Source organism: Hyposmocoma kahamanoa, unplaced genomic scaffold (genome assembly GCF_003589595.1).
Source record: "Hyposmocoma kahamanoa isolate Upper Pololo Valley unplaced genomic scaffold, ASM358959v1 99702, whole genome shotgun sequence".
Classification (NCBI taxonomy): domain Eukaryota; kingdom Metazoa; phylum Arthropoda; class Insecta; order Lepidoptera; family Cosmopterigidae; genus Hyposmocoma; species Hyposmocoma kahamanoa.
In genome coordinates this window covers 4774233-4798129 of record NW_020656001.1, presented here as the reverse complement: position 1 = coordinate 4798129, position 23897 = coordinate 4774233, and the positions used below count along the sequence as shown (strand labels likewise).

The following is a 23897-nucleotide window of genomic DNA, read 5'->3' as shown; positions in this document are numbered from 1 at the left end:
GTTCGATCGACGGCAGCGGGACGAGGGGGTTTGGCAGAAACGTCAATGTCGTTGTCTTCCTGTCCCAGGATCCCAATGCTGAGCCGCCGCTCCCCGACGGTCTGCGAGACCGCCGTCACCGCATGATCTTCGGAAACATCGAAGCCATTTATGAATGGCATCGCGAGTAAGTACTTGCTGTCGTTGTTACATAACCGTTTGTATCTACACATGCATAATACTAATTACCGAGTGACAGACGCGAACACACCGTAGAGATAACCGCCACCACGCAACAGCGAATATATAAGCATATATATAGTACTTGTGAAGCGTCGGCTGTCGTCTCGACTACCTATTTCTAGGTGTTTGTTATTTACTCAATGTTCTTTTACATTCGTCGCGGCGTACTTCTCGTGGCGACTGGCTTGCGAAAAACGTATCGACACAATCGTATCGACGGACGGTAAAGGGACGTCAGACGAAGACGTTGTAGAACTAGCCTTACATTTATAGAAATAAAAATCTCAAACGAAGTTACCTTATGGTATTAATTTATATTAATTTATTAAAAATTTATTAATTACATGCATGACAAGGCTGTGTGATTATGCACTTAGCGTTGCGACTTGCGAATGAAACGATCGTTTAAATAATAAATAGCGAAATTGTTTTTGCTGTAAATCAATCGACGAGTCGGACGGTGTGCAGGCCCTTTGTATAGGCCAACAACAAAGTAATGCTACGAATTTGCAATGCGCAGTAAATTCGTGCGCGAGTTGCGGCCCTGCGTCGAGGAGCCCGAGCTGCTGGGGCCGCTCTTCCGCCGGTTCCTCGAGAAGCGGATGTTCCTTTACGAAACCTACTGCCGCAACAAACCCGTCTCCGAGTATATCGTCTCGGAACACGACCACTATTTCCAAGAGTTGAGGCAGAAACTCGGCCACAAACTCCAGGTGCGTATCGCCAATTCACAACACCAGGCATTTTCTGATATTTCTACGCCTGTTCCATTCACGCCCGCCCGTTTCATCTTTAAGCCAACACATGCAGCACAAACAGCATGAGAAACGCACATTGCGGATTCATTTTGTTTCTGGATCTATTTCTCAAATCCTGTGCTGCCCTCGGAACGAAAAAAGGGCACTTGTTCGGAATTAGGAAATAAAGGCCAATGTAACTATATTTTGTGGATATATGTCTCAGTAATTTTTATTAATTGTTGAATATACTTACGACAAGATCGAAGGGCACAACTGACTTCAATCATCACATTTTTTACTATAAAAAGTCATTTACGTTAGAAACACAAATAGCTAAGGATTTTTACTAAGTAATGTACGGAACTGTGCGCTTATCACGTAGTTCAGTTACAATTTAATAACACAAAAAGGCACAACTGAATACAATTGTGCACTTTAGTTCTATTCTTGAGCCAAGTATTAAAAGTCATATTTAAATTATTAAGTTACAAGAGAAAATTAAAGTATTTTTCGTGGAGGTGATTTGTAATATTTCCTTGGCAAAATTACTTCCTATTGATCGCTCGCTCAGCACGATCCCGACAAACCTCTGTTACATTCATGAATCTGTTCAAACAGGTAAGCCCCTCTATTTCTTCCTACTACGCGCTCCAACCTTGTACCCGAAAACGTTCTTCGTGACCGTCCTCTTCCAATGATATCTTCACGTTAACTCTATCAACATACCCTTTTCAATTTTTGTCACCCCACCCTCTTTCAACCTACATCGTCTATCACGTAACTGCACATGAACATTAAGGTATGGCTATAGTTGCGGAGTAACAATTCGGTAATGTATTGCAGCTCGCGGACTTACTGATAAAACCGATTCAACGGATTCAAAAGTACCACCTGCTGGTGAAGAAGATCCTTTCGTACTCCGAGAGCGCCAACGCTCCGCCCAACGTAATCTCGTCGCTGCGAGACGCCGTGCAATGCACTTCCATCATACCGAAAAATGCCAACGACATGATGGACGTCGGCCGCCTGCAGGGATTCACGGTAATATTTCTCCTTTTACGATAATCCTTTGACATTAGTATTTTTTTGGTTTCTTTGCTTTTCTTTCACATGCAAGCTTCTTTTTTTTTCTGTATGTTACTTTTTTGTTATGCAATTTGCAAAATGTATTTTGTTGCAGGCGAATCTAGCAAATTAATGTTTGATGGCCTCGACGCTTAGAGTAGTTCCTATAAAGGCACTGCTATTGCGAACCTAAAACATATTGCTGTTGTTAATATTTGGAATGAGCATTGCGAAATACGATACAAATGTGATACTTTATAACGCCTGTCCTTAATCGGTACTTACGTACGGCGTAACAGCTACTTAGCCTTAAGTTTAATTTTATTTCACGTGCAATAAATAAGTAAGAAGCATCGTATTGACGCTCTTCAGGGCAACATAACGGCGCAGGGCAAGCTGCTCCTGCAGGAGCCGCTGGTGGTGTCCGAGGTGTCCGGCAACGACAAGCCTAAAGAACTGCACGTGTTCCTCTTCGAGCAGTGCGTCATTTTCAGCGAGGCTGTCGGCAAAAAGAACCAATTCACCAGCCCAACTTTCAACTATAAGGCTCACGTTCAGGTAAACAACATTGGCAAGCATCATCAACTCGTACACGGCCCACTCCTATCAATTGTCATCTCGTTACTCGTCCTATGGCTGTGCACGGGTCTTCTCTATGGAGAGCTTTCGGCCGTAGACCGTCGCGTCCATGCAAATTGTAATTCATTATTTTGGTATTAAGCATTCGTAACTAATTTAAAAATTAAAATCATAGAGGTACGTACCACAAGCAACCGTTCATCCACAGAGCGACCGCCGCTCTTGTTTTATATTCTCTTGAAAATTAAATGTTCCTTCAAAATATGTGAAGCCGTTTGATTGCATTGACATCTATTGTTACGGTAGTGGAATCTGTCTTGGTTGACGATATTGTGTTTTCGATGGCTTAGTTGGAAGGTTTTTATTTTGCATCTGATATACATTCTATTTGTCAATTTATGATAATTTCAGGTGAACAAGATGGAGTTGGAAGAGTTAGAAAACGGAGCTTTCTTAATACATTCTGTTGACCCAAACAAGCCGAAGCAAACTTTCATGTGCCGAGCTCCCGAAGCCCGTAGGCAGCAGTGGATCGCGACACTGTCCAGTATTTTACAATCTCAGCGTATTTTTGGCGAAGCCTTAGAGAACCCAGGAGCTTACCTTCGCGAACTCCACCGTGACCCTGCTCGCGACCCCGCTGCGTAAGTAAACAACCCATAAATACAGTATGTGGTGTCACCCTCCTTCTAACGTGTGTCCCAAACCAAAGCAATATGAACACTGCCATTTGTATTGTGATAATATGGTATACTTTTGTTACCGACCCAAATTGAGTTTGGATGCACTTTCGGCCGATTTCGATCGATTCGTTTGATTGCACTTTGGGTCGGTCATTCGTAGGATTCGTTCACCTAGCCTAGGCTATTGTTTTTTCACAATTAGTCAATTGAACTATGATTCGTTAACATCTTAACAGAACTTAAGTGACGCCACGTATTGTACGCCTTGGTTGTTTAGAGGGGATTAAACGTGTTTATGTACCTCGTGGAACTAAACAATGCGTTAACACACTGCTTACTGATGCTAATTGAGGCACGTTTTGGTCGCAAGAGCTTTCCTGCCCTTGCTACTTGTTATACCAACAAATAAGGTGGGACATTCATCTATACCATTTGATCAACGGTACTTCTGAAAACTGAAGTACATTTCACAAAGCAAGTATTTGAATGCGCTCATGTCTTTTCTTGACGAGATTATCGCAGTCATTTATCGATGATGTATTGTATATAGTGTTTGTGGAATGACTAGGGACGTATAGGGTGATGTTTTGTTCAGACCAAAAAATATAGTTTCGCAACTATTCAAGTCGTATATCGTTGTCTTTTTTTATATCATAAAACATCGCCTGTATAAGTCCACCAATTAGTTGTGTTTTCTATCAAATGAAAACCTTGACAAATGAGCACTGTAGTGCGCTTAACTCAGAGATACTGACGCATAGTGTAAGATGATTAACATGCGGTGATGGATTCGATAATAATATTGTAATTAATTTAGTTATTACGTAAGTACAGTTGCTTACATTACACCCACAGAATAAAGCGGTGCTGTTTAAAAATATTGAAGTAATTCCGCTGGAACTGTCAATCAAAACATGACCTTACGCACGTAATAAATGAGAACACATGGAAATTTACAACAATGTTAACGTTATATATTAATATTCGAACGAAAATATTAAATTCCTACTTCAGGTTATATTTGTATGAAAATATTTTTATAGTTCTCAAAATTGAAAGAAGTAGTCCTTGCTTCTCAAAGAGTATTTTGGTTAGACGCTAAAAATATTGGACAAAGCGACGTATTTTAAAATCGTGTAAGTCACGTTAGTAAGAACAGCGAGTTAGGTCCTCTGGACTTGTTCAGCTAATAGTGAGCGATCTAGCCGCTACTTTGTCCTTTGTAACAACATTTGTTAAATACGTACAACGCACAACTAAGGATAGGTTTGTAAACTCTCAAAAAAACATTGATTTTGTTAATGTTGCACGATTTATTTGGGCCAGCAATGATACTAATTCTGAAACACGCTTGATTTTATTCTATTGGTGTTACTCTTTATTCTGTGTTAGTGTAACTGAAGTACACTTTGCGACGAAATCACACAATACACGTCGTATTTACGCATAAATTATATTAATTAGTTAATAATAACTGTCCATGTTAGGTTAATTATACTGGAATTGAAATTTAGATGTATTTATCTAATATAAGTAATTAGGAAAGTGTTAGGTGTCGATTTATGCCTTCTATTTTAAGTTTAGCTTGTACTGTATCTTTTGACTAGTGCTGTTGTTTGTTGTGTCATGCGGCTATGTACACTGTCTCAGATTTTCAATTGTACATTGAAACGAAACTGGAAGAAATACTTCGTCTACAAGTTGTTGAAAGTGGAATCGCACACATTATGTTCATTATACAAATTGCTACATATGTGCGTGCGCTCCAACAATGATGCACATAGTGTACTTGTTGCCAATTCCAATAGAGTCCCTTCGATATCGGTATTGGTGCGGTTCTGACGCGAGGGAAGAAATGTCGCTGTCGTGATGATATATGACATAACGTATTTTTATCTTTTAATAGAACGGTATGCATAGTGGAAAGACACACAAGAGACGTCCTACAAATGTTGTTTGTTTCCGTTATCGTTTGACACTAGTGTTTTGTTATTGTTTTCGTTAAAATAGCAATGAAACGTCTAAGACGTTAGTGATGATGAAACTGCCGACCCTTGGTCTGTTGCCAGGACTACCATAACCAGAAAGGAATTGACGTTGTGTAAGAAATTAGCATTAGATATTGTGTCGTTTAATACTGCAATAATAGTTTAGACTGGCGAAAACTCCTCATCATAGTTGCCTTTTAATAAACATATCGATCGTAAGGTTTGACACTCGCCTCATCATCACTTTGGAGGAAATTGAAGTGCACCGGGTACAATGCGGTTTTTGACAAAGATATAGCAGGAAGTGGTTTAAAATGTGTGAGGTGATCTACCTGGTACCAGCTGTGATTACCTGGGCAGTAACGCAAAGTCGTTTAGTATTGATATCGTAGAGCGTCGCGGCGATGGAAAGTTGTGATAAATTACGTTTTAAACTATTCATTAGTATTTAATAAAACAATTTGCATAAAATGTTAAAAATGTCATGACGTCATTAGCGAAATTCCATCTTTTCTCATCACATTAATGTCACATAACTTTCGTGATTAAGTAAATTTTGCGAGAGTCATCACTGTCATCTTAGTAGTGTAATACTCGTTTTATTGCATTGAAAACCCATTTTTAACTAGTTATTTCAATACCATAACATGTAACGTGTCATTAGATAAACAGCCTCAATTCGCATTTAACTAACACTTAGTTGATATGTCATTATCCAATGTACATAAAGTATATACCTGGCATAACCCGTGCTATGGATCATTTAAAGTTTAGGCGTATAACAAGGGATATATAACTATTCACGCGAACTCCTTTCATGTCACGGTCAAGCATCTGGTTGTTCCAGCGAGTGTATTAATGCAATAACTGCGGGCGAGTTGAGCAGATACCTTTTTATACATACGCAATAGGCTTAGTGTTACGTAGGAATCGACGAAGACTGGATAAATGGAATGTCTGTGCAGGATTGAGAATTGGGAAGGATGGTCTTAGTGTACTGCATGCTAATATAGGCGCTATGAACTATACGTAGAACAGACTGGAACGCGATACGCTTGTGATAAAGGAGTAAGTAACAAGAATTTTCTTTGCTAGGGACAGGCTCATTAACCTAGAACGCGAGCGAATGAACTTAAATCGCACCGGCCTTTTAAAATTCGTAGCTGTCGTCCTTCAAGTTCTACAGATAGTAAATAGACAGCATATTTTAAATATATATAGTCGTAGGTGTAGTCTTGTCTACTGATGATTCACCCTGAGAACTTTGTCATTCATACAGTAAATAACGAATACGAATTTTTGTTCGGCAAGCGGCAAAGTTGAATCCATACATTTACGTCAAAGATTAGCATTTCCCGTATTAAAGAAACATGGATGTGAATCTGATTGTTGTTGCTGTAATTGTTAAATCGGCCCTTCGAACGTTATATTCTATTATGACGCAAGTACAACACAACTGCAAATGATTTCCTTTCTCTGTAACGCTCGGTAGGTTTATGTCTTATAAGTTGCTATCGTAGTAAGAGGACTCTTTATTGTCTAGAATGAAATACCACTTGACAATAAGGTTCGAGTTCACTTTCTCCGCAGTTTAGCTTAAATGGTAACATTTGTATTCGGTGTGTTAAGCATAAGTAACACATAATATGCGACCACGTTGTCAACCATGCACATGCAACCGCTACTTCGACCGCGTAGAATAAGGCAAGTGCGTATTTCACACTTAGTGCACGTATTTGCACTTGTTATCATTAACCTTGTTAGTGCCATTTTCCTATAGGTTTACGTAATATTTAAATATATATCGTATTTACTCTATGGAGAATGAGGTGTTCAGAGTCCGCCGTCAAATCCATTACTTGCGTTCTTGCTAGTGGTTTTAAATAGATATCTACTATTTTTGTAGTTTGCGTTAGCGCGGCCACTGCTACTAAAAGTGAACTTTAATTATTGATTTATTCAGGTGCGGGGGCCAATTATGTTTGCATTAATTTTGTTTTAGCCTTAGATCTAGAGGTTACTGAGCGATTGTAATTGAGAGTCGTTTTACTAAAACGTGACATCAGTTCCAGTTCTGCACTCACTGACTAGTGAGAAAACTTACCGCCTGTGTTTGTTGGCACAACATTATTAGCGTACCGAAAGAAGCAATACTTGATAGTTTTAGTGAAACGTCGCCGAGTGCAAAACTTGGACTGCGTCGTACGTTTTATGTTCCTACATGTTCCCATCGATAAGCGTAAACTAAACTTAAGGTACTTATTTTAATGCTTATTAAAATCGGCTTTTCATGTTTATACATAACGTTTACTATATTGATGTACCGTTTAATATTAAGAACAAACGCATTCCATGTTCCGCTGTATTGGACTCTACGCTCAATTGCAATTTTCGAGGCAAAACGAATTGGCGGTACGCATTTCGTACTTTAGTATCTACTACTTCCGTTAGCACCGCTACGTGTCCGGCTTTCCATGGGGCATCTTCACTCATTTAATCATAATAGAAATTGTATGTTTTAGTTTGCAACAACTGGCCAACCATATGAACGGTTGAGATCTCGCTTGAGCGAAGGTTCGACCTGAACTTGTCTTCCCGGGATCTAGATTTGTTTCAAGATTTACTTTGTAAGCAACGTTGCTTATTAGAGAAAGGCGGTTCACGCCTTGTTGTGGCTGCTCCAGTGTTCCCTTGAAATTTCAGAATTGAATAATCGAGGCCTGTTGTCAGATATAAGTTCATTTAAATATCATTGGAACAGTAATTTGATTGGCACTACGAGTCATACAATAACGGCCAGGGCTTTTCGCCACTTGCGTCACCAATTTACATTATTCGCTGCCATTGCGAAGGACAGTGTTATCTGCGTACGCCCTTTTTCGCTAGCATTTTCTCTACGTCAAGATTACGTCGGTCGCGGCTCACGTGTTTCTTTCTTTGATTATTTATTGGTACCTTAATTAGATCACTGTCTTATATTTTTAATAGACTATCACTTTCGACCAAGGTGTTTGAGTTTTCTAAACTAATATTCGAACACTGATATTCTAGTTTTGTAACTTTCAAATTATGTGTATATATATATATATATATATATACATATATATGTCTATCGTATCTTAAACTTATTATGTATATAATATTAACTTATTCTAACATTACTGTAACACCGAGCTGTATGTTACACGAGTAACCAATAAATGTGAACAAAAACTGCTTGTGGTTTTCTGCTTCTAGTCCCGCATGCTTACTTATGTTGTGTTCTTCATTTCTTTTTTCTTTGTGGGGCCCAGCTTAGCCGATTAGTGCTGAATACTTTTCAATTGTACAACATTTAGAGCAGTCGCAAGTTATTAAATGAATAAACGACTCTATTCTCTAGTTTTTGTTACCCATTTTTTTTTCCTTTATTTCAATAACGTAACAATAGCAAGTTAACAGTTGACTCCTAAGCTGTAGAGCCCGTTTATGTTTTATTTTATTTATTTTTTAATTTCTCCTATTCCCAACGGTAGTATGGGTGAGGGATTGTGCGGTCTACGTAAGACGGAGAGCGTGCCACCGTCCCTGGGTGGACGGCTGGCGCCGGAGCTGCGCGCGCGCACTCAGCGCCTGCATGCCAAGGCCAACACCATCAACTTGCCCACTACCACGATCAAGGCCGACGACCGCAAGAAGGTCAGCGCCAACGTCGCCGCCAACAACGCGGCGGTGAGTCCCACCTCGCCACCGCAGGCTAACGTAAGTACTATTCCAAATCTAGTCATTGATCGAGGTCAAACTAACACCAACCGCTTAATACGAGCGCGGGATAATGTATCAATATTCCTCTTATTTCAAAATAAATAATTAACGACCTCTCCAATAATAAAATAAGTTATAGTAACAAATGTATGGCCATCTGGAATCGAAAAAAATGGAAGTAATAAAAAATGCGATTGATTCTGAAAATAAACAAAGTATATAGCATCTGCCTACACGTATAGGTCACAATAAAGAAATGTTACTAACGGGAGTGTGTGCCATAGGTGGGAGCAAAGCTGTTCTGTCTTGGGGTTATTGGTCACTTTAATGGATGATCAAGGTTTTTGAATAACATTTATTTGCACTGTATTTGTATTAGTGGTTAAAGAATACAACTGCCGTTCAAAAAAATAGTCTTTTTGTATAAAAACACTACTTATTTAAGTAATATAATTCGGGTTAATTTTAAGTTCGCAACACGGATTTGCTAAAGTTCGTGACTATATTAAAAGTAATGCGAGTTTAGAAAAATTAGCGACGTGAATGGAGCGAATACGACTGTCATAACCACCGTGTCAGAGACTTGAGTTTGCCCAATTTTAGGAAATTTTGGCCTGGCAATCATTTCCAGCCTCGTGGACGACCAAAGATTTAGGTGGATAATGACCAGATGCGAGCCATTGCAAACGATGGAGGAGTTCACGGCAATATTTGATGTGACCCTCAATACTGAACCTTTTGCGCCACAGATCGGTAAAACAAAAAGAAATCTAGAAGTACCGTACTAATCGTCCGGACTTTTGTGCGCGTTGAATCGTGTCAAGAAAGATGATTTCTTTATGGTAATCACCAACAATCGACACTATGGTTGAACCCCTACGCATAAAAGGCGTCAGTGTCTGTCGGATGGTCCAGATCCGGAGTGATCCACTATAGTAAATATTACACAGCAAATCTGGTCCAGTGGGACCAGTTGATAGTGATCAATGCTGATCATTATTATGAATATATTTATGACACGACTGACACGGCCTGCAGCGCGTGGTCGGAATCAGATTACGGGGTGTGCTTATGCTCTTCGGTGGCACAGCGATTAGTACTATGGGCGCTTGATGAGGAGGCTCCTTGAGCCAATTTATGAAACAAACGTTTTTAAGATGGTTCTCAATCGTTACTCTGGTATTCATAGTACAGGAAATTCCCTAGTTTAACATTTGGTGTGATTGTCTCGCATTTTTCCCTAAATACTTCTCTTTGACATAGCTTTCAAGAAAAAAGAATCTAACAGAGAGACGGTTGAGATACAACAACTCTATAAGTATCTTATTTCCACTACATCGGGAAGTATGCCTTACATTTTGAACAATTGCCATATTGAAAAATGGTGAAAAACCAATTGTGACCGCAAATTATTATCAAGCAGTCCTAGACGGGTGTCTAGGGTGACGACATGCCAATTTTCAAAGGGCAAATCTGAGCAAATTTTTTTCTGCCGCCAACGAACGCTTCTATGGCGGCCGTATTTGAAAGTAGCAAACAACAAATTTTGACCACAAATTATTATCCGGCACTTCTAGAAACCTACGGTACAGTAGCCTTACTAAAAAATAGCGAAAATAAACTTTTGACCCCAAGTTATGATTGAGGATACCCTTGGAGCATATAGCACGGGAGGCGCTATTTTTAACCGACTTCAAAAAAAGGAGGAGGTTCTCAATTCGTCTGTATGTTTTTTTTTGTATGTATGTTACGCGATAACTCGGCCATTTGTGAACCAATTTTGATGATTCTTTTTTGCTGGAAAGAAGGTACCTCAGATGTGGTCCCATTTAAATTTCAAGAAAATATTCCACCTCTAAGGGTGGTAAACTATGCATGATTTTTGAGGTCGGTTTTTTTAACCGGAGGTTAGGTTATTTATTTCTCGAACAAAACTTTCTGCCACCTTTTGAGGGACCGGGAAGTAGGACTACTAGCAAACTGGTGCACTCAAATTCACAATTGAATTGTGTCTTTATGGTCTCACACAAACAAAAATCTACAACTAGCTTATTTTTACAAATACACAAATAAAACACACATTCATTTCATGTCCGTACACAGAATAGGCCTATAAAAATAAATCGATTCTCATGAATATACAGAGACGAAAGTTATCGACGTGACGGTGTCGATATGTATTACGTGCTGGTTAATCACGTAAATGAAAAATGTAATTCCACCTTTGGGTAGACTGGTCGTAGAGGATTTCTTTTTGCAATTTTGTGTGTAGTGTAACAGTGGTATTGTTTTACTTGTATTTGCCAGAAGAGATTGCACATTAACTTACCAATAAATGGATGACAATAAATACAATCCAAAGTCTAATCCAAAAACCGCAAAGAATGTCTTTTTTCAGTTTTTGGCTTTTCGCGGTCAGGGTTGGAGCCATTGACAAGCATATCCGGAGAGTTTGTACAAAAGTCGACATAATAATATATATACATATACACTCCCGGACACATAGTTCGAGCCACCTCGCATCAATGTTAAAAGTCCTAAGCCTAAACAATGTTCGATTGATCAAGAACTATCCTACGCAATTTTGAAACTAGTATATTAAAAGTATTTTGTATAAGTCCTTTTTGGAAATTTGGACTTACAAAACCGGGGAAATCTTTTTCTTCGACGATAACACTATTTTTTATTTTATAGCCCTTTAAGGCAAAAACGCGAGGTGGCTCGAATTTTGTGTCCGGGAGTATATAAATTAATTAATATTTACGATAAGGGCTACTCCATTACTCTTGTGTTCAAGTAATTTTCAGTCGAAGCTAACCGTATTTAGCTTCGACTGAAAATTACTTGAGCATTTTGTTAAATTTCCAGTAGAAGCTGGACAATGTATTTTTGGGCCCTAAATTGTTGCAAGCAAAATAAGGCAGTACTGCAATGACGTTCCAATTTAAATCAAATGTCTTTAATATTTCGTTACATGTCACTACGTTTGTGTAGGTTAACTTCGGACATTTTTTCATGGTTTTTGTATTAGACCCGACGTCCATTTATTGGTAGGTCAATGATAGTTGCTTGTTAGTAAATAGGGAACTTCATAGGCATGCTTATGTCAAATGTTCGAATGTTTTCAAAAAAAATTTTATGTAATCGATAAATTGAATCAATGTGAACATTGTGAAAAAATGTCATAAAATAGAAATTTAAATTTAATAACTTGAATTCTTTTTGACACAGGTAGTTGATCGCTGTTACTCTGTATTACATTCCTTGAAGCACCTCCTACAGTACTCTAATAGTTTCCGTGACAAAAGAACTTGATCCGCATACAACGGTATAAATATCTTTATCTTTACGCAATAACGCCAGAATTCGCACAGCTGAACGAGCCATCTTCATCTTTAATTGAATAGATGTTAATGTTATGGAGTGTTTTTGTTTTAAATTCGCAACGGCGTACGTCTGACGGCATTGTATACTTTAACCGTTACGTTTTAGACTAAGTTGAGTAGTTTTGCTTTTTATCTTTTTCGTTAACGTTGTAACGAACGCTCTCGTTGTACGCTTAATCTAAAGAGACCAATATCGCTGCGCCTTTCTTTCTTCTTTGCATGTGTTCTTGTTTTAACGCTTTTCTGTATTTCTTTTGTTGTAGGTATGATTACACGGGAATGCATTTTTAACAGACTGTGATAGCGGGCCGAAACGACTCACGCGCGAGACTTCGTATTTTGCATTGAGCGATTCGGACTTTCCGCCGGAGACTACGAATAAGATATATTTATTTATTATAACTAGTGTAGAATATTGCGGGAGCGGACGGGGGGCGGGTCGGTGGCGGGACCTCGGGGGGCGCGCGCGCGCGTCGGGCCGGTTCCCTTCGCTCGCGTTGCGTCCGGCGCCGGACGAGTTGGGTCGGCGATATTTACGGCGTGTGCGTCGCGACAGGGCCTCTCGAAGCGGCCGTGGGCGCTGAAGCTCCGTCGGGGCGGGAGCGCCGGGGCCGCCGCCGGCGACGCGGGCGCCGAGGGCGCGGTGACGGAGCTGCGGCCGCCGGAGTTGTCCGAGCCCGTCGCCGACGTGACGGTCGCGCCGGGCGCCACGGCGACGCTGGCGTGCCGCGTGGTGGGCGCGCGCGTCACTGCCTCGTGGCGCAAAACCTCGCCGGAGACGCGCGCCCTTGGCCCTGGCGGGCGGTTCGCCGTCGCCCTCGCCCCGGACGGAATGGCTTCGCTCACGATCCGTGCGTGCCGGGCGTCCGACGCCGGCGTCTACTGCTGCCTCGTCAGCAACGAGCTCGGCGGCGTGCAGACCTCGGCGCGACTCACCGTCGGTACTGCGGGCACGCCCGGGGCGCCGGCCGTGCGCGCGCACCCCGGCGGCGGTCTCGTCGTGCAGTGGGACGAGCCCTCGCCTGTCCGCCTCGAGTGCCGCCGGGTCGGGGAGAGCGAGTGGCGGACGGCGGCCGAGGCTCCCGCCGCGGCCAACACTCTGGCCCTCGAGGACCTCCCGGCCGGCCGGTACGGCTTCCGTCTGGTCCGCGCCTGCGGCGGCGCGCCGGGGCCGGCGGCCGAGGCGGCTGCGAGCGGTGGCGGCGGGGGCGGCTGGCGTCGGGAGCAATTCGCCAGGAGATATGCGGTAGAGGAGGAGATCGGCCGGGGCCGGACGTCCAGGGTGCTAGCGGCGCGAGACACCGGCACCGGGCAGCGCGTCGCGCTCAAGCAGGTCGGTAGACGGCTGCCGTGCCCTCGCGTGTCCCCGCGGCGGACACAGCTGACGCGGCCCGCTCCGCAGGTGCTGGCGGGCCGCGGCGCCGACGCCACGCGCGAGTTCCGCGCGCTGTCGCGCTGCGCGCACGGGGCGCTGGTGCGCGCGCTGGCGCTGTTCGGCGACGTGCCGCGCGCCGGCGCGCACACGCTGGTGCTGGAGCTGGTGGGCGGCGGGCCGCTGCTCGAGTGGGCGGCCGCCGCGCCGCACCTCTACACGCAGCGCGCGGTCGCCGCCCACGCCAAGCAGCTGCTCTCCGCGCTCGACTGGCTGCACGCCAACAACATCGCCCACCTCGACATCCGGGTACGTCTCCCTCCTTCGCCAACGGCAGTCTCGTTCCGCCGCGGCGCGAAATCGGGACGGAAATCCACGACAAAAACGCGCAACAGAATTTAGTCGACTCGGCGACCGGACCCGCGACTCGGACGGTCCGAACGACGCCGCCGCCGTGGTGCGCGAACGCAGGCCCGAGTCCCGCCGACCCGACTAAAATTTTTCTGCGCGCCCGATTATCGCATTCGTAATCGTAACGAAACTAGTGGCGTTATTTCACAGAAAAATCTCAATAAATAATCTTATAATCTCACACCGTCTAAATCCTACGGATGACGTCGCATAAAGGTCAATCTACATTTATGACATCCCGACACACCGAAATTCCGTAACAAACAGCAAAGACGAAACCTGTAAAAAGTCTTAAAATAAATATATGCATAAATGTACTAAAAGTCTTTTCGCTCGATGTGTAACAATTTCTGAATTATTCAATGACAAAGATTAGCTTCAGAATCCTGCATTATCAATCCTAAACCATGAAACAACAGCCAACAAATCGGCAACCAGCCAATGGGAACAACCACTGGACAGAACTCAGAATAAAAATTTTGTACTTTTAATAAATCATTGATCAGCAAATACCCGATCAATTGTTTCCTTTGATCAATCATCACGAATGAATGATGATTAATTATGCTGGTATTTTATTTTATTACTAGGAAAGTAATTAACTCCCCTAAGTTCCATTATTAACAGCCAAATATTTACACTTACCTCAAAAACGCACCTCTCATACAATAATCATAAACTGTAGTGGTCAGCTCCAGTCGGATTATGTGAGCATAAGACTTGTGGAGCGTGAGTTGTAGTTTGACCCGACGCTGCATGTAAAATTTAAACCTCAGCCAAAGACAAAAAAAATCTGAAACCTCTCGATCCGGCGCGTCGAACAGAAAAGAAAGCCATCCAGCCAAATTCCTCCCGAGAGATGTCCCCAACCAAGTCAAGTCTGATCACCTAAACCAGCTAGTATACCTACAAGGCGATACCAGGTCTACGTACATATAGCAATGTAATTGGCAGCGTTTGACGTGGAAATATATAAAAATAAGTTTATAATTTACAGGAAGCTCAACTACAAAAGTGAAATCTAATCTGTTGATCGCAGCTCTAGCAGTCTGCGTTACTATTAAAATAAATTAGCCAGTGTTGGTGTTTTGAAAAATATGTCACAACAACAATTTATAACTCTTTAATAAAACCACATCTTTTATAGTTACTTGAAATATGGGGCAGTGCATCGGAAACAAAATTCCAATAGCTACTAATTTTACAAAATAGAATTATCAAATTGCTATTTCATTAAGGCATACATAGAAACTAAAATCATGGAAATTAAATAATTATACATAACACAACATGCATTATTATTCACTGAGCTTCCATTTGTAAAAAAAGAATCACATAAGTACAATCACATCTACCTACTGTGAGTAAACACGACACAAATATACACTATGCTACTTTGTGTAGCTTGCAATACTCATATCAACATAGCTGAACTATTACAATGTATAAGATGCAAAGGAAATATGCACTACCTGTGCGTGGGTATCACAAATAGAGATTTTATAGCACACAAGCAAGATTTAGAGCGTTACTGGACATGCCCAGATTGCAAAAACATTACAAGACGACCCAAACAAGACAATACACCAATTCGTACACTGACTTCTAATTCTAACTTAAACGAATCAATAATGTCCGTGGATGATCGGTTGCTCGATGACCATAGCGTATTGGGGGACACAATGAATCATCATACATCTACTACTCCTCCCAGCAAAAATATCACTTGCAATACCGGGAGTAGCTCGATCACTTTAGATCAAATAAGTCAACTACTTGACGAAAAACTTAAAAACAACACTGATTACATACTATCGGAAATGTTAGCCCTTAAGTCCGACATTCGAAATGAGTTATCTTCGGCCATATACAACATAAAGCAAGAACTAACTAATCATATAGACGTTTTAACACAAGACCACAAAAATTTAAAAACTCAGCATGAAAAAACACAGGAAAAAATATATACACTTGAAACACAAAACATTGAACTACAGCTTCAAATTAAGGAACTACAAAACAATTTTATTACATTGAAACCACCAGAAATTAGTGACTATAACATTTCAAAAAAAATTGTAATATACGGAATTGAAGAAATGAACTGGGAGACCGAGTACAACCTACAGGATCGAGTAATTAATATATTTAGAGACATACTTAACACAGACCTCACGGGATACATAGAGGACTTAACATGGATAGGAAAATATGGAAGGAAGAGACCCCTCGTATTGGAACTACTAAGTAAACAGATGACAAAATTTATCTTACAAAACAAACGTTACTTTAGAAACACGGGAATAACAATATCAGAATTTCTGGATGTTAAAGCTACACAGGCAAGACGAAAACTACGAGAGATTCTGGACGTAGAAAGAAAAAAGGAAAACACGCAATAATTCGTAACAATAAATTATACATTGAGGGAAAGGAGTACATCATGCCACAACAGACGGAACGCTTACATAAGAGGCAAAGAGACAATAATGAAACTACAAACGCACACGAAAAAGACGAAACATTTCGGAGATCAACAACCAGTAAATCAACAAATACATTTCACGAATAATTTTCAAATACTCACACAAAACTTCCAAAGCGCAAATAACAAAATACATTTACTGGAAAGCGTGCTAGAGGAACAAAAATATGGGGTAGTCTGTATGACGGAAACCTGGTTCAAGAAGGAAAGACAGGAATACACACAGATGCATGACTATAGTATTGCGGCATCGTACACTAGACAAAAACGCAAAGGTGGCGGAGTAGCAATATTAGTACGTGAAGGGATACGCTATAGAGAACTCAGCGACATCACAAACCCAACGATCGAATATGTAGTTGAATGCTGTGCCGTGGAAATAACTAATTTGAATTGTATTGTAATATGTGTATACAGACGAGGTCGTAAGATTGATATATTCATGGAATTTCTTAATAGATTACTAAATAGAATAAAACCATTATCAAAAACAAAACACATAATAATAACCGGTGACTTCAATATACCTAACATGACAGGTTGCTCAAAATATATAAATTTACGAAATCTAATGCTAGAATTAAATTTAAAACAAATAATAGATACACCCACAAGGGTGACTCGTAGTACGTCAAGTTGCATCGACTTGCTATTTACAAATTATACAATGTTTACTGCAACAGTAGCAGATAATGGTATTAGCGATCACAAAGGCATTATTTTTAATATTAAATTAAAAACGAATGATTTAAGAACAACTAAACAGGTTTATTTAAGTAATAGAAATTATTCAAAACAAAATATGTCGCTCTTTAAATCGAAAATTGCAAATATAAATTGGAATTATTTTTTTTAAAACACAAATAATATTGACGAAAATTACATAGCTTTTGAAAATAAACTAATAGATATAATGGACGAATGCATACCGCGGCGTCGCACTAAATTAATCCCTAACAAAAAACTCAAATGGTTGACTACTGGTTTAAGAATATCATGTATACATAAAAGACAACTGAAAAAAATTATAAATCAAACGAATAATGTTATATTAAAACGTCACTATAAACAATACGAAAAAACTCTTAAAAAATCTATAAAATTATGTAAAAAAATTAACTACTCTAAACTGATCTCAAAATCTAAAAACATTACAAAAACTATGTGGAAAATAATAAAAACTGTAACAAATAAAGAAAACTCTAATATAAAAATGAACGAAAACATAAAATTGATGTTAAATAATTTTGCACATGAATCTCCCTCAGAAATAGCAAATATATTCAATGACTACTTTGCGTCGGTGGGTCAGCCAGCGCATCAGACGTAAGAGGAGGAGTGCTTAGATGGTTCCAATCTTACCTACTGAATAGACAACAGTATGTGGAAATCGAATATTGGGATAAAGACTTAAATTCAATCGATAGAGTGAAATCAACAACAAAAACTATAAACCACTCTATCCCCCAAGGCAGTGTTTTAGGGTGTATCTTATTTATCATTTACATAAATGAACTACCGGAATCTTTGAACACCCTTTGTGTTATGTATGCTGACGACATTTCTTTGCTATTCAGGTGTAAGGATGATAGTGACAGTATGAACAATATCCTACATTCTTTTAATTTGGTTAAAAACTGGCTGTCAGACCACAATCTTATGATCAATTTAGATAAGACTAGACTTATTCAATTCGGGCCACATCAAAGGAAAAAACTGGACCTTAAAACTGTAGTGACTATGCTAAACATTGAGGAAGTAGAAAACTTTAATTTATTAGGAATAAATATTGACTCTCATTTAAATTGGAAGACGCACTAAAATCAAAATTGTCTTCATTTACGTACGCATTAGCACTTTTAAAAACAAATAGTAATAAAAAAGCGGCGCTCGCCAGTTATTATGCCTACGCCTACGCATGGCTGAAATACGGCATCATGCTGTGGGGTAGTAGCACCAATAAAGAAGATATTTTTGTAATGCAAAAGAAATTTATTCGTATTATCATGAATGTTATATAGTTATATAATATATAGTTGATAGTTGTCGCCCATACTTTGCCAAAGAAAACCTCCTTACTTTCCCCTCACTGTATATACTCGAAGCAGCATCATACATTAGGAGGCATATTCAAGACTTCAAACACGTACAGAGTTTTAGAAGGAACAATCAGCTCGAACTCCCCAAGCCAAAGCTAGAAATGCACAAAAACAGCCCATATTATCGCGCAATAAAAATATATAATAAAATACCTGCTGACATAAAAGATGAAGCTAATGATAGAATTTTCCATAAAAAATTAAAAATATATTTGACGGGGAAAACCTATTAGACAATTGAAAATTTTTTAGACGATTAATTATATTAAATAATAATAATTACAACACCATAAACTAAAAATGAATATAATTATGATAATGAGCTGATTTATAATAATTTTGATAATATGTTTTAGCTTATAAATTATTTTTGACATGCTATTTAAGTTTTTGACATTTTTATTTTATACTAAATTTTTACCAATTATTGTTTTAATTTTATTTTGTATAATTTTTTGAAGTACCTATAGAATTTGACAGTGCCCTTTTCAGGGTCATGTACTACACTCTAGTCGTAATGTTAATAAACATTGTAACACCTGACTACGTACATGTGACAATAAATATATGAATATGACTATATTAATACAATAATACAATATTAGCTGCAGTGCCAGTCGTCTGATCCCGCCCATGATCAGAACCAATTACGAGCAAGAGGTCTCTGCCGTCAAATGTAAAGGATGCGGAGTCATTTAGTTTATTTAAATCGAAATTGTATAAACATATTATTAACGACCGTTCACTACTGAAATAAATATTTAATTTATATAACAATAATGTAAATTTTGTAAACAGTTGAACTCTCAACTTATGTTTGTACCTTATGGTAGTATTGGACTGGAATATTGTTAATTTAAAGATTACTTTTTAAGTTCTCATGTAAGTGACAATTGTCTTAATGAGAATAAAGTATCTTTGAACTCATATAGATTACACCAACACTTCAAAAAACACGGGTTTCAAATAATTTACTAATTATTTTTATACTATGATGACAAAGTGACATTTTGTACATAAGTGGGTGAAAAGTAGCAAGAGAGAAGAGAAATAATGTTTTCGTTTTAATTCGAAAAGATCTAAGAAACGTATAGTTTAGAAACAATAGTCTCCCGAAATACCCACCCCGCCATCACCACCAATTAGAAAGAGTAATTTTTTTCTAATGATGCTTTTCGGAATTCAACTGATATTGTCTGCGTCATAAGATAAGACTAACCTAAACTAAATTAAGTAAACACGTTCAACATGCTGCATTTGATCCGGCTATAACCTAAAATTATAGTAAAATAAAATGCAGCCAAATGTGATTGCACTTGTTTCATAAAGAAGTAGGTTCTCAATTTACTTTTTTTTCTTCTTTTTTTATATGTATGTTACGCGATATTTCCGGCATTTGTGAACCGATTTTGACGAATGTAATGTAAATAAATTGTTTCTTGGAGGTTTTAAAGGAACACCTCCACTGTTCGTTTACTTATTTTTGAGTATCGATTGTCACATTTCTGGCTTTGACTATTTATTACAATTCATTAAACGACCTACAATTAACTTTTACTTTTGAATTGCTCATGGTACTTATATAAGCCAAGAAGATAAATGCGAAACCTACTTCTTTATCATGATTGTCTTTTTTAAATTAACATTTAGATATGTATTGATACCATCTGTATTCTCTTTCATTTTTTCTTATTCGCAGTTGCACTGATCAGTTCTTCCGCCAGTTTTAATTGTGTAAATACTGCACAAGACAGCAACTTATTGGAATAGTGCCGTTATTGTTTGTGTTAAGCAAGTAAAATGTAACGTGTTTGTGTGGAAAACCAGACACTTCCACGATAGACCGGCTCACGCAGAAATGTGTGTCAGGAACGTCTGCAAGAGTAAAGACGTGAAGATATCGAACATCCTCTTAAATTAAGTTCAAGGTAAGAGGTTCCTCTTACCTTGAACTTACTCTAAGGCACTCCCGTGAGTGCCGGTTAGTCGAACGCCGTGGAGCGATAGGAGTACTCTAACGTCATTCGTCGCTTTATTAGGGTTTTGCAACGCGTAAAGTTTACATCTGGGCGAGAATTTTTCAACTGCACTGATTTTACATTTACAGTCAATAAAACTCATGTATGTAGGGTTCTTAACGTGATACTTTCGACTTCGTCGGTCATTCCGATCCATCTGGTATGTCACGGGTACTTGCTGCTTAAATGTGGACAGACTGTGACATTTCAACGAATGCGAGCTTGTTTTTCACCCACTGCACTATGTGCCGAACCGATTCCTGCTGTGGCACTAAATTATGGCGAGTCTGGCACGTGTGGCAATGACTAAAGTGTGGACGGTTGCTCGCACCCGTAGAAGGGCAGAAAATTAATCCTTTAAAGAAACCGCCCACAAATGTTACGCCATATACGTATGTATGACACGACAAAATATGTAAAATAGAGGCCCCGGGTTGTTTGTCCGCGTGACCAAATAATAGTAACGTCCTATCTCACCGCACTGATTGCCCGGTCTCATCCAGAACACGTTTTCGACAATGTTTATTTCTGAAATTTATTCTACCGGGCCGTTGATATCGTCCGGTCCACAAAATCTGTCCAACGGGTCATGTCCTCGAAATAACCGACACCGTAATTGTATTTTTTCAGCCTGAAAATATTTTAGTGGAACTGAGCGGAGCGCAACCGCAACTGAAAATAATAGATCTTGGTTCGGCGGTGGAGACTATCGATAACGTCGGCGCCGCAGGGCGAGAGGTGCTGCCGCCAGCGCCCGCGCAACTCGAGTTCGCTCCGCCCGAGTGCGTTCTGGGCCGACCGCCTGCGCCCGCTTGGGACGCCTGGGCCGCCGGGGTCTTTGTATACGTGTTTCTAACCGGGGTAACAAAATTCTAGAGTAATAATGAACGTGGAAGTGTCGCGCGTCTCTCCGTGTACCTTCACCGGTGTGATTATTTTCAGTTGTCGCCTTTCCTGGACGAATCCGTCGAGGAGACGACGGCGAACATCATAAAATGCGACTACTGCTTCCCGCCGGAGCACTGGGAGGGCGTCGAGGAGCGCGCGCAGAGGATCATTCGCGGGCTGCTGGAGGCGAGCCCCGCCCGCCGGCTCACTCCGGCCGACGCCCTCAACGACCGCTGGTTCGACGAGGTACCTGCACTGAACGGTGTCAGCGCCAGACGCTCTGGACCCGACTCACCGACGAGGATTTCGTCCACAGGCACCCGACAGTCCGCTATCGGCGACGCAGCTGAAGACGTTCCTCGACCGACGGCGGCCGGCCGGCCACGGCAACGCGCTCCACGCGCTGCGCTCGCCCGACGACACTTGACGGGAGGAAGACGGCGTTCGCTCGGCGATCGGCGCGGGGAACGCCCACTCGACGATCTGACGACGTCCGCCACTCCACTCCGCCGTTAGGTTTTCACTTTTAGACGCTAGAAACCTCCCCCTCTGGTTTTTTAGTCGCACTTTACGAACGCACTCCGACACCGGCATCGAATGTATCCATTATAGTAAAGGTGTAGCGAGCGTTACTCGACATACTGATATTAGAGTAGAATATGTTTTACAAACGAAAATATTGGACGTACCGACAATATTTTCATCTACTTCGTAAACTAGCTAATAGCCAACGTTTCATGTGAACGTGTTATAAAGAGCAAAACGTCATGCGACGAATGTGCGTTCGTGCATGCGACGTAACCGGCACGCGACGCCTCGCCCGTGATAAAAATACGGTTACGAACTTCGTAGTTTCCCACTGATGTATTGAAACAGATAGGTAGCAAGTATGTGCCGCTCGCAACTGTCTTTTGTACCAGTACGCTGGCGTCTATATGCATACACTTCTACTACTACTACTGCTACTACTACTACTACTACGTCTATATGCGTGACGTTGTACCGATTTCAGTTTAACCGCACCCGTCTACAGGTAGACCCCCTTAGTCGTACTACGTAGGCGTAGTCAACGTGCCCACCAATCGAGCTCGTCATTTTAGTTATGTGGACGCACTTTAAAGTGCTCCGTATTGCAAACCTGCGTTTAAGATTAAATTAAAAACTTGCTGAACAAGTAATTATCTATTGGAATACGTTTTTGGACCTCTGAATGACAGTTCTATACTTTATAACGAATGTACCGAAAAGTAGTGTTTACAGTTTGGTTATACTCGATTTGAGTGTTCATTAGCTCGACCGATTGTAAGGATTGTCTGTGATTTATGCTAAAGTAATATTTCATGCTTATATATTCCTAATTTAAAGTAGTTATCTACTTGTTAAACAATCTTATATAATAAAATTGTATATAGCAACTAAGTTAGCATGTAAATTTTATCCTAATTCGTGACCAAAATGGATTTTTATCGCGTACTGACGTCATTGAACGAATACAGTAGATTCAATGTTTGTCCTGTTGACGCTTGTAATGTTTATAGAAGAAAGATACCGAGTTGCATTGACTGTATTTTATAAGTGTTCGGTTAAGACGAACCACACCCTGCTGCACACATCCAAAGTGTCCACATTTTGATACAAATCATAGATCGCATTACAGGGCGTGACAAGTTAACAATATGGAAGTGTTTAGGTAGTTTGTTCTGTAACGTGTAGTCCATTCTTCATGGAAATGTGAACATCAGGGCCTTGATCGAATAATGGGATTGTCACAAATTCAATATTAATTAAGTCTAATTCTGCATGATTTTTAATTCGTTTGATTCACCTTTGTAAATTAGCACAGATTTGCGTGGCTTCTTTCAGAAACACCATGATCGAATTTTTAATATTTTACTTTTCAAGTGAAGTAGTGAGTGAATTTCTCGGCTTCAGTTGCTTAAAAGTACATTTAGTTGTTTTGCCCTTCCAATTAAAATCCTATTAAAACACCCTTGTGTCTAGCCGCCCATGTCCTTTCTTCAATGTCGAGAAGCACAGCACTCCTAGCCTAGGTCTGATTGTGCTTATAAAAAGATCTGTTCTATAGTCCATTTGTTTAGGTACTTAACACATAAACAATCTTGAGATGTCTTTTTAATTAAATACAGGCGCCTTGACGTCGAATTGCGGACACCAGCCCGTTTAACCAAGTACCAAGTAGTTAAATATACATTTATA

The 23897-nt window shown here is 40.3% G+C and overlaps 1 protein-coding gene across 1 annotated transcript in view; it reads left to right on the top strand.

The window, feature by feature from the left end:
• The window catches only part of LOC113239176 (triple functional domain protein), a 154679-nt gene extending 130819 nt beyond the window's left edge, over nucleotides 1-23860 (top strand). Inside the window, exons 34-42 of the mRNA XM_026476045.1 lie at nucleotides 69-166; nucleotides 743-935; nucleotides 1806-2003; nucleotides 2400-2585; nucleotides 3018-3250; nucleotides 8793-9018; nucleotides 21423-21653; nucleotides 21735-21926; nucleotides 21997-23860. Coding sequence (XP_026331830.1) covers nucleotides 69-166; nucleotides 743-935; nucleotides 1806-2003; nucleotides 2400-2585; nucleotides 3018-3250; nucleotides 8793-9018; nucleotides 21423-21653; nucleotides 21735-21926; nucleotides 21997-22107 — 1668 coding nt within the window. The 3' untranslated portion in view covers nucleotides 22108-23860. The remainder of the gene's footprint in view (nucleotides 1-68; nucleotides 167-742; nucleotides 936-1805; nucleotides 2004-2399; nucleotides 2586-3017; nucleotides 3251-8792; nucleotides 9019-21422; nucleotides 21654-21734; nucleotides 21927-21996) is intronic.
• Nucleotides 23861-23897: the final 37 nt, after the last annotated feature.